The sequence below is a fragment of the Tursiops truncatus genome, chromosome 16 (assembly GCF_011762595.2).
Source record: "Tursiops truncatus isolate mTurTru1 chromosome 16, mTurTru1.mat.Y, whole genome shotgun sequence".
Lineage (NCBI taxonomy): Eukaryota > Metazoa > Chordata > Mammalia > Artiodactyla > Delphinidae > Tursiops > Tursiops truncatus.
Window position 1 is genome coordinate 50133676 of NC_047049.1, and position 18137 is coordinate 50151812.

General features: G+C 38.7%; 1 protein-coding gene across 2 annotated transcripts; it reads right to left on the reverse strand.

The window, feature by feature from the left end:
• Positions 1–682: 682 nt before the first annotated feature.
• Positions 683–16550, reverse strand: GHITM (growth hormone inducible transmembrane protein). 2 transcript variants are annotated; one of them, XM_019925760.2, is made up of 9 exons: positions 16415–16550; positions 14900–15064; positions 13799–13898; positions 12112–12223; positions 11543–11684; positions 8209–8317; positions 3120–3308; positions 2491–2662; positions 683–969 (listed from the first exon to the last, which is right to left on the reverse strand). In XM_019925760.2, exons 2-9 carry the CDS (start codon positions 15026–15028, stop codon positions 885–887), a joined length of 1038 nt encoding a protein of 345 aa, XP_019781319.1. In that variant the 5' UTR covers positions 15029–15064; positions 16415–16550; the 3' UTR covers positions 683–884. The 2 variants fall into 2 exon arrangements, with proteins under 2 accessions (XP_019781319.1, XP_019781321.1); XM_019925762.3 differs by lacking the exon at positions 16415–16550 and adding an exon at positions 16265–16395.
• Between the last annotated feature and the right edge of the window lie 1587 nt (positions 16551–18137).

The window sequence follows — 18137 nt, forward strand, 5'->3', positions numbered from 1 at the left end:
AAGAAAGGCAAGCATTTATTCCTTTAAACATTTCAATAAATTTGCAAAAATATTCAGCAACTATGCACATATTGTTTGTATACTTAAAATGCAACAATTTTCCTGCTTCGAATATTATTTTCCTGAGTGTTTTAAGGATGTTTTGTTCTACTAGACGATTCAAAAGTAAGACTTACACACACACATAATATATGTAACAGGAATTCTCCACATGATTAGCACTGTGGACTCTCCTAACAGTGTCAAACAATGAGAAGCCAAACATGATCACATCCACGTCGTAAGGAGAGCCTGGAGAATCACCTATGTCTTTGTTTTCTGCTCAGTGCTTCTGATAAGTTCAGCAGATGTACAGCCATGACTTGTTTCCAAACATCCAGACCCCCTCACTGGCTCACCACAACTACACAAGCGCTAAGTTCTAAGTATTCAAAGAAAGACTGCAGGTGTCGCTTTACTTCTCTCTGGTCCCTTTACCAAACCCCTACATCACTTATGACATTACTTGCTAATATTCTGCAATCCAAAATGAAAAATGCAGGTATACAAGTTTGCTAAATTTCACTTAACCAAATAAATTTAAAAATAGATAAAATACTTAAATTCCTGCAACACAAAACTTGGTTTTCATATTCATTAGAACATTTTAGAATTACTCAAACACAAGAATTGAAAATGTGTGTGCTATTTGGAAGAGAACTACTGAATTTATTCTCCAGAAGAAAAAGCAGACCTGAAGCATCACATTACTGGAACACCTGAAACATGTTGACAAGTTCTTATCTTCTAAACTTCAACGAAAGCTGCTTGCACAAACTATTTAAAGAATATCTGCCCCTATTAAACAAGCCAGATGTGTTAAGGAAGTCAGAAGCTGAGTCACTTCATTTCTTTCTGTTGCCTCCAGTTGCTAGAATACTGGCAATTCGCATAAATATGTTTAATGTATCCATGTAGATTCCCAGCATCCTAGAAAAGAAATCATGCCTGTTAAATATGATGTAATTCTTGTAACAATGACAAAAACTATTTCGTAATGTAGGAGAGAAGAAAGCGCAACACTGATTATTTGTCCCAGGTATATGAAATGGAAATTTTAAAAAAGACGCCAACTAAGGAAGTCCTAGACTAGAAAACTATCAAGATTTTTCTTTTGGCAGATTAATCTTTTAAGTGTTAAAGGGCAGTTTTAAAAATCATTATATTCTCTGACACTCTACTATGAGTACAGTATCTTGCTTTAAAAAGAAAAGAAATGGGTGATAGACACTGAAATAATCAAAATAAAAACCAAAGAAACACCTTCACAAAAATGTGTCAGACACAAGTCTGGCATTTAAAAATATAACACACTCCCTTCAATGCCTCCCCTGATTACCCCCAAAAAACCTGCCACAAATCTGTGAGCATTATAGCAATGTTTAAAAAAATCATTACATTAAGTTTTAAAGAAATAAAAATAAATGACTTTAAAAAATGTGATAGACACCATGAAACTCAAGGAAATTACTTAAATAAAATAACCTACTTTGGTGGAGAGGCCAAGGAAAGGAAAAAGCATTATTGTACAACACAACATCAGCTACAGTTGAATATCTCCAAAATGGAATTTTCAATTTTTAATAAAAAATTAAAAATTGAAGTGTTTCCAATTTTTAATAAAATAGGCTTTTCTATTAAAAATTTCAATTATGTACACTTTCCAAAAATAACACTTGACTAATACATCTTTTCTTCAGTTTTAAAGTCTGTTAAATATAAATTACACAAACACACACGCAAAATTAATTGACCAACAAAAGCACTATAAGGCTAATTAACAAAATAGGTAAAATACTCTGAATCAATTGAATATATACCTAATTATTACACTTAGTTGCAATATAATCAAATGTTCTGTGTATACATAGCTTACTAAGGAAAGAGAACAGACCAAATAATAACAGAAATAAAATAGTAAAATTCAACAAAGTCATTGTTGCAGGTTGAACTCAAAAGATATGTTCAAGTCCTAATCTGTGGTACCTGTGAATGTGACGTTACTTGGGAATAGGGTCTTTGCGATTATAATTAAGATGTGAGTTAAGAGGAGGTAATACTGGAGAAGGGTGAGCCTTAATTCAATATGGCATCATTATAAGAGACAGAGATACAGGGAGAACATCATATGAGGACAGGAGTAAAGATTAGAGTGATATATCTACAAGCCAAGGAATGCCAAGGATGGCTGGCCATGACAAGAAGCTAGGAGAGAGGCATGGAGGAGATTCTCCCCTAGGGCCCTCAGAAGGTACCAACCCTGATGATACCTTGATTTCAGACTTCTGGACTCTGGAACTATGAGAGAATAAATTTCTGTTGTTTTAAATCAGCCAGTTTATATAATTTGTTATAGCAGTCCTTGGAAACTAACACAGTCATAAAACAAAATAGGCCAAAGAAACACAAATGTCCTTATGCAACAAAGAAAAGACATTAAAGGCTACTTACGAATTGATGGGATCGTATTTTTGAACTCCATACACTGGTACTACTTCTGCACGCTTGATTACTTTCTGTGTATCATACAGAAGAAACATGCTGAAAAGAACTAATCCACCATAAATTGCTACCGAGTACAGCGTGGCGCCAGCCACAGTGGTAGGTGGAAGAAACATAGATCCTGAAATCAAAATGGGGAAAAAAAGTTTTTCTGGGAAAAAGGATTTTTCTGTACCTGGATTTACAGTCAGCATCACTTAAAAAATTTTCTTCTTTGGCATGTTGCACAGATAGGGAAACATCCGAGTATGTGCTCTAATTTTACATACATTCAGTTCAAAACCCATTATACTCATTCTTGCAATGGGTCACTTGCCCACATTATAGGAAAGTTCCTGCATCAGAGCAATTTTCATGTTCTCCAGACCAACTTTCCCATTTTACATGTATTTGGTAAAACCAATAATAATGGTTTGCCATGATGCCAAACAAGCAAATCCAGTCAAATTAGCATATATGTTTTAACCAACTTTTAAAAATGACACTTACTAAATTCTCTCCATTAGGATACCTGAGTATGTCAGATGATTTTAGGACATCATGAACCAAGAACCAAGCGTCAAAGCACAGTGGCTTACCTAGTGAGGACACAAAGACGACACCCAGGCCCACGCCCAGGGGTGCTCCCATGTTCAAAAACTTCTCACTGGGTGCACACATGGCCACAGTGGAGAGGCCTCCCACAACACCAGCTGTGTACCATGCGGCTCTGATGAGAAGAGGCCCCCCTAATATCGTCAGAGGAGCCACCACTGCACCCATCACACCTGGAGAAAGAGCAAGCAGGCAGTTAAATATTTACTAAACAACAACCAAAAGGAAAATGCTTCTTCTAACATGCCATCTGAACATATTGTAGCTTATAGTTAAACAATATGATTACAAAAAGTCTTCTCCTTATTTAGGTGACACTATCCCCAAACCCCACAACTAAAACTTGTACCTACCTAAATTCTAAATCACAACTAACACGATTCCTAGTCAATCAGTCAAAACTCACACAAGTAAAAACACTAATCTAGAGTTTTAGTAACTAAGTCAAATTCAGTGTAGTTCATTATTTGGATCTGAGTCTACCAATAGTCTTTATAACAATATTCACATTTGGAAGAACTGAGATGAAAGGCTTAAAATAAATGAAGGTCAAATCTACTGTGCTGAAAGAGAACACAGTAAAAGGAAAGAATAAGTATATGATGCTAATCTTAAAGTAGGAACTTCACGGACAGATGCTGCTGTTACCTTGTGTAATAGGGAATGTAATCACAGCTGGAAAAAGCAATTTTAGTTGTTAGATATTTATAAACATGTCCACCCAAAGGATAGTAACAATAATTTCATTAGCAAAGGTAAATAGAAATCTTTTATTTAAAAAAAACAGATCTCAGATAAGGCATTCTTTCCGTATTGAGTAGAACAAGCTATACCCTTTTCTTTTTTTTTTTTTTGGCAGTACCATGTGACTTGTGGGATCTTCGTTCCCCAACCAAGGATTGAACCTGGGTCCCCTACAGTGGAAGCACAGAGTCCTAACCACTAGACAGCCAGAGAATTCTCAACTATACCCTTTTCTTAAACATTAAATGTGCATAGTTGAACTCATGGAATAAGCACAGAGCTACCTTCACACTGAAATTTTAATACCAGTGTGTCTCTTGAGACTAACATTTCTAGATCAAGTAATAGGGCATATTTTATCACATGATGATGAAAAATTAAAAAATTTTTTGCTCTAGGAAAGACATTGGATAGAAATTCGTCTGTATGACATTTCTATCAGAATTCCTATCAGTTTTGCAACTGACAGCAAAATTTTAAGAAAAACTTTCAAGGAGATTATTGAGATTTTTTCCAATGATACTGATAGAAATCTTAAATGGCAATAGATGTTTGCTGCTTAAGGACAAATCAATTACAAAACTAAAAAGAATAGCTCAACATTATTATTGTGAATGAAAACTGCCCTTCAGGAAATTAGTACATCCACTGGGGAAAACAAGTATGAAGGTTCCTCAAAAAATAAACACAACTATCATATGATCCAGCAATCTCAATTCTGGGTTTATAAGCAAAGGAACTGAAATCAGGATATGAAAACAACCCAAGTGTTTGTCAATGGATGGATGGATAAAGAAGATGCGGTATATATAAACAATGGAATATTATTCAGACTCAAAAAAGAATGAAATGTTGCACTTCTTGACAATACAGATGGATCTTGAGGGCATTATGCTAAGTGAAATAAGTCGGACAGAGAAAGACAAATATCGTATGATCTCACTTATACGTGGAATCTAAAAAAGTCAAACAGAGAAACACAGAGCATAGTGGTGGTTACTACGGGCTGGGGAGAGACGAAAATGCGGAGATACCTGTCAAGGGGTACAAGCTTCCAGTTATGATTAACAAGTTTGAGGACGTAATGTACATCATGATTACAGCTAATAATACCACATCATAAATGCTGCTAAGAGAGTAGATCTTCAATGTTCTCATCATAAAAAAGATACGGTAAATACGAAATGAAGGTTAATGCTATGGTAGTAATCATTTTGTAATATATAAATGTGTCAAATCAACATGTTGTATGCCTTAAACTTATACAATATCATGTATCAGTTATATCTCAATAAAGCAGGGGAAAAACACAGAAGAGACTAGCTTTCAGCGAGCGTTTCAGTAATTCTTGCACAATATCACTTAGGCCTGATTGAGACCACAGCTGTGTCCACAAGGTATTAAACATCTGTATGAAAAATGAAAATAGAATGCATTGGGATGTTTATCCTGGGTCAAAACCTGGCTTTGATGTCTCTTTGACTCTGTGAGTGGTTGCCCTTAGGTCATCCACTTTGGATTAAAGGGGTCTGAAACTCCATCATGCCAGTGAATGAAGAATTAGACAGAGAGTTGGACTTTAAGAAATAACATTGGGGGCTTCCCTGGTGGCGCAGTGGTTAAGAATCCACCTGCCAGTGCAGGAGACATGGGTTCGAGCCCTGGTCCAGGAAGATCCCACATGCCGCGGAGCAACTAAGCCTGTGCGCCACAACTGCTGAGCCTGCGCTCTAGAAGCCACAAGCCACAACTACTGAGCCTGCGTGCCACAACTACTGAAGCCCACGTGCCTAGAGCCCATGCTCCGCAACAAGAGAAGCCACTGCAATGAGAAGCCCGCACACCACAACGAAGAGCAGCCCCCACTTATCGCAACTAGGGAAAAGCCTGCGCATAGCAACGAAGGCCCAATGCAGCCAAAAATAAACAAATAAATAATAAATTTATGGAAAAAAAAAGAAAAGAAAAAAAGGAATAACATTGGGGGTGTCAGTCTTGACTTTGGCACTTCCTGCTGTGTGACTTCACCCAGCCTCAGCTTCCTCATCCATGAACATATGGACAGGCTAATGCCTGCACACACAGCTTCCCAAGATGTTTATGAAGAATAAAGCAAATTCTGAAAACAAATTAAAAAAAGAAAAAAATGGCATTCATACTGCGCAAGAAAGGGTTAACACAGCAGACCTAAGCCTACCTTTACCGAGACCTGCTTGCAAGGTTAGTCCTTGGCTGGCATCTGAGAACTTGGCACTGGAACCATTCTCTAACCTTAGGGTTAGACTATTTATGCAAAAAATGAGTTATGCTGAATGCCTGCTTTCCTTCTGGGAGTCTGGATTTTGGTAGTTGCTAGGAGGGTCCCTAAATGGTCAGCCCCCAATAAAAACCTCGGGTGCTGAGTCTCTAATGGGCTTCCCTGGGCAGAAACATTGTACATGTTACTGCACATTTCGCATTCTTGCCGTGTGCCCTCAAAGGGGGGAGACAGCACTGAAAGCCTGTGTGTGGATTTCTCCACACTCTAGACTTTGCCTGTATCTTTCTCCCTTTCTGATCCTGTTGTGTATCCTTTCACTGTAATAAACCTTAGCTCTGAGTATAACTATATGCTGAGTCCTGTGACTCCATCTAACAAATTGCTGAATGAATGGGTGGCCTTGGGGACTGCGCTCCAACACACATAAGACACCCAGAACTGGGCTTCCCTGCTGGCGCAGTGGTTGAGAGTCCACCTGCTGATGCAGGGGACACGGGTTTGTGCCCCGGTCTGGGAAGATCCCACATGCCGCGGAGTGGCTGGGCCCGTGAGCCATGGCCGCTAAGTCTGCGCGTCCAGAGCCTGTGCTCCGCAACGGGAGAGGCAACAGTGAGAGGCCTGCGTACCACAAAAAAAAAAACAAACCAAAAAAACCCCCCCAAAAACCACCCAGAACTTAAGTAATTTATATGTTACAATAATATCAGATAAGAAGAGGTTTTCTAAGCAACACAGGTAGAAAGGCTTACTTATTCTAGCTCGAATTAAAACTACATAGCTACTTTAATTCAACAAGTGGATCTACTATTTATCAGAGATAAAATGACACTGAACCTGTTTATTCAAGGAAACAGTGTCTAAAATGGGAAACAGGTGTAGAACTCTATTTACTGGCTAAGACGTTGAATAATCCTTGAATATTTATATGGCACTAAGAGATATTAAATTTTATAGCAAATGCACACACTACGTTTTAAGTATTTTTTTTCTTAAAAGCAGGTTACTGGTATTAGAAGAAAATATTGGGACCATCGCCCTCCCAACCACAAAAGTTCTGTCTTGTAAAGGTCCATGGAAAATATCTATGGTTGAATTACCTAAGACCTAATGGAAGAGAGGCTTGAAAACCAAGGCTGGGAAGTCATGCTCTCTCACATTCACCAAAACAAAGCCAGCACATGAAGAATACAAATGATATATTTCACACTGGAAATTCATCATACTGGGTACCCCAAAACTAATTTCCATTTATTAACCCACGTTAAAAACATTTCAGTCTGTCTCCCTGGAATTTTCATGGAAATGCTTATAAAATTTCTCTTGGCTTGTGGTAAAGATCATGCATCTAGAGCATTTTTGTTTCTGCATCTGGTGTTCTTTACTCAACCCAGAGGCACAATACCCTGGGATACTTGCAATGGAAAATACTTCATGTAAACTTTAAAATATTTGTCTTTCCATAATTAGGGAAAATATTACATATACGTAAAGGAATATTAATACTGTTCCACAATACCAGGGTTGGGCAGCCTCTGTCCTGCCCACAGTAACTTTGTGCCAAAAACTATCTACTGACCCAGCTAACCACATCACACACAAAAGTGAATTTCCAAAGATCTTTTTGACTGCTTTCTTCTTCCCAATGCTCCACTGCAAAAACCTCTGCTCCTATTCTTTCACACATCTTACGTCCTCCTTCTCTGGTAGAGACCCCCAGTTTCTTATTTTTCTAAAGATATACAACAAGAACAATTCTCAAGTGATGTGTATCAGATCTGAAATCCTACTGGTATTAGACAAAACACATAAAAGGAAATCTCTGCATATACTAGACTGTCACCAGAGGCAAGTGTAATACTGGGGCTGTCCATGGTCTTAGTATCAGAATCATTAACTTTCCAGAGTGGAGATCTGGCAATAATACTACCAGGAATAAGTGCAGAAAACCGTAACTATTTAGCAGACATGAGGCTTAATTAAATTGTGTACATATCATTTACGACTGTGAAGAGCCATCAAAAAAGGCAGTGTTTAAGATTGTTTAACAACAATTGTAAAACAGAACATACCAGAATGTAGTAACCAAGCAAGATGCTTTGGGCCTGGGCTCTGGTCATATGATATCGACTGGACCAGCATTCCAGCTCCAATCATGGCTGCAAAGGTTGCACCAATTGTCTGAAAGACATGTATTACTAAGAAAAATTGATCCTTATACAACAACAAAGTAGAAACTCACAGGTTCCAAGTCCAGTTAGTCCCTCCAATAAACCATGTTTAAAAAGATGAAGGGTAATAAACAGAATCCTATATTTTTCTAGCACATTAAAAGGCCTTGTGCTTATTTCAGTTTGGTCAAATTAGCAAGAGCACCCCCTACTATCATACATAAAGTTTTCCAGACAACTTTAAGTGAATGAGTAGAGCTCTGGAAGATAACATCATCTTTAAAAAATTTTATTCTTGTTAGACAAAGGTATAACAAAACCCCTTTAAAAATCCCAGAATAATTATTTTTAATTATATTTATTTTGGTATAGCACAAGTAACATTAAAAAAGTTAGTCATGATACACCAATTAGAATATATATATATATATATCTCTCTCACATTGTCTCAAACTCTATATTTGCTAAATGAAAACCTGAAAAAAAGCAGCACATGGAAAAGATGAGAAATAAGATTCTACATTTCTATCCTCCCAATTTTCTGGCTGAATTGGCCCTCATCCCCTTTCTTTGTCTATCTTCGATTTCCATTGTTATACATTTAAATATTCCTTGTACATAACAAGGAAGAAATGTTTGTAATGAAAGATGATAATCAATCTTCAGGAAATTTAAAGCAGAAATTGCAAACTTGCAGCCCTTGGGCAAGATCAGGCAGCAGATGTTTTGTTTGGCCAACTATTCAAAAAACAATTGAGCGAGAACGCATTTAGTTGGAAGGCTTTCTCTAGATGCCAAAATCCCACGTGACATACCAGGCCTGCCTCACTCATCTGCATTATGACTAACCCATGGGCATCTGAACGGTCAACCTCTGAGGTAAAGTACAGGTAAACATAACAGCTGTTTTTGCTGAGAATGCGAAAGCCTTCACTCATAACACAGAAAAGCACGCTGGGTTCTACTTCACCACCTTCCAATGGAGAAACAATTACTAAAAGCTACTTCATCTATCTCTATGCAAAGCATTTTCAGGATATTTAACACAATTATATATTTTTCTTTTAAAGTCCTTCATCATCCAGGTTCATTTTTTGCCTTTTACCTTCCCATACTCTACACTCCAGGTACACTGAACTGGTAGGCTGCAAACATGCCCCAGTTTCACACCTCTTTAATTTTGTTTATTGTGCCTAAAAATACGTCCTTCCTATCTGGTTGACATATTCAAGGATTACCTCTTTGCCTGAAAAGTTTTTCTGGTAGGTACCCTGGCTGTAATAAGCAGTGTCAGATGTCTCTACTCTGTTCCAAAAGCACTTGATACAAACTTTGACATTATCTGTGTGTATGTCTGTCACCTCCCAAAGGCTTCTTCCTCTCTGTAGCACCTGTCTGGCTTTCTAAACTATTTTACTTAAGCAGCCCTAAAGGCAGGTGAGACTGATCTTATGCCCACAAGCACCTGAGAATATGGTGGTCCAAGCACAAAACCTCCTTGAAGTCTTATTTTAGGGGCTAAACTCTTTTGTATATTTTAATCTTTCATGTTTGCTTTATTACAAAAGCATTGCTTTAAATTGTTTACCTCTGATTAAAACTGACATACCTGATGAGAATGCAACAAGTTGATTCTGTGCCTTCAATAACCTCTAGGCTAGGAGACTCATGACACCCATCTGAGAAGCAAGACCCTACTACTGAAGTGTCTAAATGGCTACACAACTGCAAATGGTTCTCCTTTTGGAAAGTACAGAATAGTGGAAACATTACAGATTTGGAAGTCATAGGGATCTGGGTTGCCCATGGGAAGAATCAGTGGGAATGTGCTGTGGGAAGTGTGTGTTATATAAACTTTCCCATCTCCCATTCCCTTCCAGTCTCACACTCGTTGCTCTAGTTTGCATTACCATCATTTTAGACCTTGAAAAGGCACAGCTGGTACACTTGCTTCCTGTCTCTTCCACATTAGTTCTTAAAGCTCAAATACAAATCATACTTTTGCTGTTCTAGATCTGCAATGGCCTCTAACCGCTTAGGTGCTCTCCTCAGCTCAGCAATCAAACACACCCTTTCTATTTGTGTCTTCTTCACATTCCAGACCTCAAACACTTAAACTTCACTTGAATGGGATTATAAAGTCACTTGTAATGACTACCTCCTCTCCTTTGCCCAAGCTGTTTCTTTTTCACAAAACTCGACTACCCTGTCCTCTCCTACTAAAATAAAAAAATGCTAGTAAAACAACAAATGCTCAAGAAACTCTCACTGAATATAAAACCTTATATAGGGTCAAGAAAAGTTCAGAATAGTGCCAGCACTATTCTACTCCTAGTAGTATAGAGTGCTTGGGTTTTTGTGACAGCTATTCTCCACTGACCTCTAAGATGGATTTTTTTTTAACATCTTTATTGGAGTATAATTGCTTTACAATGGTGTATTAGTTGCTGCTGTATAACAAAGTGAATCAGCTATATGTATACATATATCCCCATAACTCTTCCCTCTTGCGTCTCCGTCCCACCCTCCCTATCCCACCCCTCTAGGTGGTCACAAAGCACCGAGCTGATCTGATCACCCTGTGCTATGCGGCTGCTTCCCACTAGCTATCTATTTTACGTTTGGTAGTGTATATATGTCCATGCCACTCTCTCACTTCGTCCCAGCTTACCCTTCCCCCTCCCCGTCCATTCTCTGCGTCTGCGTCTTTATTCCTGTCCTGCCCCTAAGTTCTTCAGAACCATTTTTTTTCTTTTAGATTCCATATGTGTTAGCATACGGTATTTGTTTTCCTCTTTCTGACTCACTCTGTCTGACAGACTCTAGGTCCATCCACCTCACTACAAATAACTCAATTTCGTTTCTTTTTATGGCTAATATTCCACTGTATATATGTGCCACATAAGATGGATTTTCATCGGCTTTATTTTTTAGTAAATTACTACAAAATAGAGCTGTTTGATATCTGCTGCTAGATAAGTAGAATGTTCCTGTAAGTTTAGGTTCCAACATCTTTGCTGCTACTAAAATACATATTCAACAAGGAATAATAGCTGACTTGCCTAAGAAGGTATTTCCTACTTTGTTTCAGCTGCACTAATAATTCATATATTACTTGAACAAAGATCTGTTTAATATAGTAAGGTATTCTTTCCATTTAATCCCCTCCTCCGATAGTTTTCATTTAATCTTTTGCTATTTAGTGGGAAAGGAAAACAAAAACAAGCTAACTTACCACCCAAGAGCCTCTCATCATGAAGTTCATGAGGGCAGGAGTTCTATTCACTGCCAGGGCAGACAAAGCTGTTATGCCGATACTTCCTGCTAAGTACATATAGGTGGTATGAATTCTATCCTTCACATACTGAGGCCAAATTCTGTAAGAAACACAACACAGTTAATTTATAGAATTATGAATGTGAATTTTGGTTGAATCATTTACTAGGTGGGAGATCTTGAGAAATATCACTTTATTGCTCTAAATCTTATTCCAGTATCATGGAAATAATGATGCATGTTGGAGTTACCATAAAAAATTAAGTAATATAAAACATATAAGCCCTTGGCACATATACAAAACAACACATTTGCTTCTTGCTTAAACATATATAACCTTGGTAAAAGATTTTTATTTATTGTTTGAATAAATATATGCCAAGGAAATGAGAGATTCTATTTTTTTTCATGTATATTTCCACATAGTTGGAACACTGGACATAAAATACTCCAAAAGTGGTGAAAGATAAGGATAAGAAGAAAACTGGAACCTTTAAGGCACGAATTGTTTGAGAACAATTTACTTACACGGCTTTTTCAAGAGCTCCAATCTCATTAGACATTCCCAAGCCATAGTAGCACAAAGCTCCAAGACCAACAGCAGCCCCTCCAGCAATAAACCATCTTCCCATCTGATCAACTGAAGAACACAGGAGGAAATGCAAGTTAATACTGCTGTCTTGACTAAAATGATTAGACTTAATTAATCTTTAAGTTCACTCTAACAAAATTTGCGGAGGTGTTGTATCTGTAGATGTAGGGGTACTTCTGTGATGTATGTTATTTTATTCATAAGAGATGTGTGTTCTCGTGACACTCTTAGAAAATAAAGATGAGAAAAACATGTTAACATCACGTTATATTTAATATTGTGTCTAAAGTGCTTTAAACAAAGATGATGCTTTACATGGAGTCAAGAAAAAAATGAACCAAAGAAAAATGTAATTAGTGTTTATGCAGCAGGATCAAGGGAGAGTGTGCTCTTGGTTTTTAGAGTACCGAGAGGAAATAATTTATCAACTCTTAACTGGATGGAGGTATTCACAAAGAGCATCTTGCTCCCTTTAGTCAAAGTTTGTTCCCTAAGAATGTTACTACACTGTTGCTATGATTCATATAGTTTGGTTTCTAGGGCCAACTGACCGACAGAAATGCCCTGAGGGATGCCAACTGGGGCTCTCTCCCATTTTAAAATACAGATGGTCCCGTCCCCAACTTAAGATTTTTAAAAAACAATATGCATTCAAGTAGAAACTGTACTTTGAATTTTTAATTTTGATCTTTTCCTGGGCTACTGTCATGCAGTACGATACTCCCTTGTGATGCTGGGCAGCGGCACCCAGTCAGCGAGTTGATCATGAGGGTAAACAGCCGATACACTTATAACCATTCTGTACTCACCCAACAATTCTATTTTTCACTTTCAGGATTCAATAAATCACAGGAAGGATTCAACACTTAATTATAAAATAGGCTTAGTGTTAGATAATTTTGCCCAACTGTAGGTTAATGTTAAGTATTCTGAACAGGCTTAAGGTAGGCTAGGCTAATCTATGATATTTGGTAAGTTAGGTATATTAAATATATTTTGAACTTCAGGACATCTTCAACTTATGATGGGTTTATCAGGACATAACTCCATTTTAAGTCAGGGAAGATGGGTATTGACCTTTTGCAAGGCTGTTAAGGAGCAGTAGTGTTCTTTGATTTTGGGTAGATTACCAATCTAGATTCTGAACTTGCAAAGCTGAAATCCAAACTGTGAACCAAACTGATGTCATTAGGGTATTGCTTCCTGAGAGGCCCTAAATGGGCAGTCAATCAAGATGACCCCTCTTGAACAACTAGCTTTTTATTAACATCTATGTTTTGGTGATTTACTCTTGACCTGAAACATATACAAATATTATGTTTGAAGTAAGATTCTACGTGGCTTCAAATGAACTTCAATAACAGATTATAACTTTCAGATCACGGCACATTACTTAATAATTCTTAAAAAAAATGGTGAAAGTAAAATTTTTTTCTGGAAGAAACGTGACTGGGGACCACTGAGCTCAGTGTGAAGTATCAACCTTTTCAGGGTCATCAGATACCTGAGGATGACTGCCCTTATTCTCACAAAATGCACATATGTACAAGTTTGCATATACCTTAAGGAGGCCGTTCATGGACCTTTTTTTAAAACACGAGTTTACTAAAGGCTGGCACCTACTTTTAAATATTTTTTCCAGTGATGGCTCCAAAGCTGCCTCCTTGAGTTCTTGGCTAGTTTTCCCACGACGAATTCCAAGTCTTGTCTTGGTGGCATATTCCTGATACACATGGAAACAAAGACACACACCACCCACACCAAAAGAATGTTAACAACAAAATAAAACAGAGAATCTCATCATCCTAGAAAACTCTGTATAATGTAACTTGGTACTTTCTATGTATGTAAGTCATACATACTTCACTATGAAAGTATGTTAGCCAATCTAAAAAATTAAATGTAGACCCTACTTGTGCTCTATCTTCGAAGTGATTCACTAATTCATTACAACCTAACTTCTTAGTTCAGGTTTCAGAACTGTTTATTTCATAAACTACAAATTTTATTTATATCTCTAGAATTATCATATTTTAAACACTAACTTTTAAAAGATACGCATTCAGTAAGTATTAGCTGCATTTTTTCATCTGGGAAATGGGCTCAATCCTTCCTTTAACACAAAGCCAAAGGGATGGATGACTACTACCTCTATTTTAGCTCTTTTTCAACAGTGGAACAGTTAATTTAAGAGAAAAAAGTTGTCTCTTCTAGCTTCTGTATATTTCCTTATCTACCTCACATTTCAAAATTTATACTCCTAATTTGAATGCTAGAGCAGAAATCTACTACAAAAGGAAATGGGTTTCTCTCTAACTTGACAGATTTTGTTTTACCATTCTCTAAACAAGAGCTGAAATGACATGTTTAGTAACTTATTAATAAGTTATTGGCCAAATTGTAATATTCTTAAGCTTTTGAAAATAGGCTCCACGATCTCTCTGTTGAACCATACAGCTCTCAACCCTTCACAAATTACTCTAAATTCTCTGAATGAGAAATTCCAAGAGCTGTAAGTAAAGGAGAAGTTACAGGAGTTCTTTTTCATATATGATAAAGATGGAACAGAACACTAATAGGGAGAAAGAGCTGATTTGGTACATTTTCACAGCTGTTTCAGTAAATCACTAATGGTAGAATAGGGAGCTTCACAATCTGTCAAAAAAATGGTCCCAGGAGCATACAGAGAGACAGACAATATAAAAATATTCAGATTATCTTTACCCTGCTGGGTGGTAAGAGCCACTGATTTTTCGTGATGGAATTCTTCACAACAGGGGAGGCCCTGGTGAGAGCTGGGTGGAAAACCCTGGAAGGTAGTGTCCGGAGACACACAAGTCTTGCGGCCAGCATGGTGGGGCACCAGGTTTACCAAGCAGATCTGAAATGCTAGTTAGAGACAGAGACAAAATCACCCATTAACCAACCCACCGGCTCTAAGAAAGAACCAATCATCTCTTAGGAGAAAAGGTGAAATAAAGTGACCTTTTAAAATGATAATGATGAATACTCTGCTTGTCCCTTGTTAGTTCAAGATATCCATCCCACAGAACTGGTTTGGGATGGACCACCAAAATGGGTTTAAATCCCAATCGGAACAATAACAAGAGGAATGACTTTTATGTGTCCAATACAGAGTGGATTTAATATCAAGAGAATTAAGGGGTGTGTGATGGATTTTATACATGTGGTTTTGTCTGAAGATTTATACCAGCATTCAGTGGGAAAATTTAAAAAAGGGCTAAGAATAACTTCTGAGCAGAGGAAAAATGTCATCCAAGAAGTGATTAACTCTTCAAGGTCATACTACATTGCAAGGTTATAAACATCGGTGGAAACCAAGCATGCGAAGTATTACTTCCCTTCAAAATATGATGTAAAAATATTCAAAGTATTGAAACCACCTGAGATGTACCTTAAAGATGTAGATTCCTAGGTCTAACTTCGGTCCTAATGATTTAACCCCTTGGAATAAGACACAGTAATATGTATTTTAACTAGCACCCCAAAAGCTAAGAATCTTTGCTTTTAAATACCTATCTGAATGTATTTCCAACTCTGCCACGGGATCTGCGAGGGGTGTGCAAAACTGACACCTATTCTTTGGAAAAAAACCGAATCATTCTAGCACTTTCGTGGCATTACGTCATCTCAGCCTAAAGATGCTGTGCCTCTCATACCTCAACACATCTACTGAGGAGCACCAGCTCAGAGAGGCCTCCAGAGTGGGAATTCTACTTCTATCATAGGCTAGAAGTGGCCTCGTGCGAATGTTTGATCCCTGAGACTCAGGTGCCTTAACTACAAAATAGATACTATTACCGACCCCGTACGCTTTCGTGTGCATCGATGAGCTCGGATCACAAGACTCGGATGAGAGCCCGGCAGCAAAAACTCTAGCCTCCCAAAGTCAACGCACTCCACAGCACACCAGCCGCAGGCACCCCCTTATCTACCACAGCGGCGCCTGGGCGGCCCGGCCGCGGGGATGATTCAGCACCTCGCTGCCCAGGGAGAAGCAGGCAGAGACAGCGGGCCCCTGCCCGCCTGCCCCAGGCCCCGAAGTCGCCGTCCCCTCCACCCGGTCACCTGCAGGACGGCCCTGACACGCCGCCAGCCCGTGACGCAGCCCGCAGCGCCGCCGCCTCCAGTCCTCCCCACACACACGCAGCGGCCCAACGGGGCCGGTTGTCAGTAGTACGGTGGATCGCGGTGCCTCACGGCCCGGGGGAGCCTTACCTCAGTCCCTGGTCAACTCAAGCGCGCAGTTCCCCTTCCGGGCCGGCTAAACGCAACGACCACCACCTCTCGCGCCCTCTGCCCACCTCTTACTGATTGTGAGCGCAGTCTCTTTAGCTCGCTGCGTGACGCAACATCCGGAGAAGTCGCAAACACTACGGACAGCCAATCATGAGCGGAGGCCTAACGGAAGGGCGGGTAGTAGGAAGGAGGGGTTCCTAGTTGTAGGGGCGGGGCCAGTGGAGGATTGTTGGGAGCCTCGCAGTCAACGTCCATCGCGGGTGTGGGCAGAGAAGGCATTTCAGCCATTTTAGCTCTGGGTAGCGGAGCTCACCTTCGTTTTTCTCTCAACAGTTTCACTTGCAGCAGTTAAAAAATTATTTTAAAATTGAAAGAGGGTAGTATGAGAATTAAAAATTATTCCTTCGTCCCGTTTCTTTCCTCTTGTCAAGAATTTATTTCCAGATAGTGTGCCAAATTGGCAGTTTCAGACCGGAGCCAACGGGTTTCTTGCGGCGGATGTGAAATCTACAAAAGGAGCTGAGTCGCACGAGGTGGGAGAGCCGCCTGGCCGGATTTTAGGAGTTCTTTCATTGCTTTGTGACCTCCCCATGACACATTTTCAAGGTTCAGTGAATACTAGCTAGTATAATAGGTTGGTACAACAGGCTCTGCCTCTTACCCAGGGTTGTTTTGAGATCTCTTCGTATGCATGTAATTTGTAAGTTGAAAAACCATTTCTTGGCTACGTGAGGAAGATTTTCCCCTCCTATCATTCTCATTTACCCGTTAAACAAATATTTACTGAGGCTCACTTTGTACCAAATTCTGTACTAGGGATACATACAAATAAAAGACATATTGTACCATTGTTTTGGCAAAACAAACTCCTTGCCCTTATGGCGTTTACTTTCTGGTGGAGACAAGAAAATAGACAAAATGTTTGTTAGTGATAAGTACTAAGAAGAAAAATAAATCTGCGTAAAACCCTAGACGGGCACTATTTCGATAAGGTGATTAATAACATGTAAAATTCATGAACCTAATCTCCTAAACTATTGTTAATTGTGATTTACGATAATCCTCTAACCATGTAAATCTTGACAAACAAAAAGGTTTGCGTTTTATGTGGGTAATAAAACAGCTTGGCAGCACACAGGTCTTATTCACTCTGAAAATGGCAGGAAAACACTGGAGAAATCTGTCGCTTGAGATAGTGAACAGATCGAGCATGATCAATTTAATCTTACTTTAGATCTTCACCCAATTTAATCAGCTAGCAAATAAGTTCTCTGTTTAGTTCCCTTAGTGCTATTTTTCCCCTAGAGCTTCTGTTACCAGCAAAGAGAAGGCATTCACAACACAGTACCTGAATAAACGAAATACCTTTTTAAGTCTTAGTGAATTGCTTCAAGATTATTGATTAAAGTTTATTATCTTCAAAAAAGAAGAAACATTTCTGATTTCATGTTTCCTTTTCTTACCTATGGGGCTAGTGTTGTTTCCACAGCTGTTAAATGTTTTGAGGCAGGAGAGTTACCTTGTCACATCCTTGGGAAGATATGCTTAGTGTGGAGGGAGGAGAGGTTTCATTGACTTTGAAACCAATTGGGAATTTACTGCAATTGTTTAAGCAAAAAGTGATGAAGGCTGGAATTAAGACAGAGGGACAGAGAAGGGGTGTATGACAGAGATAAACGACTAAGGAGGAATTTACAGGTTT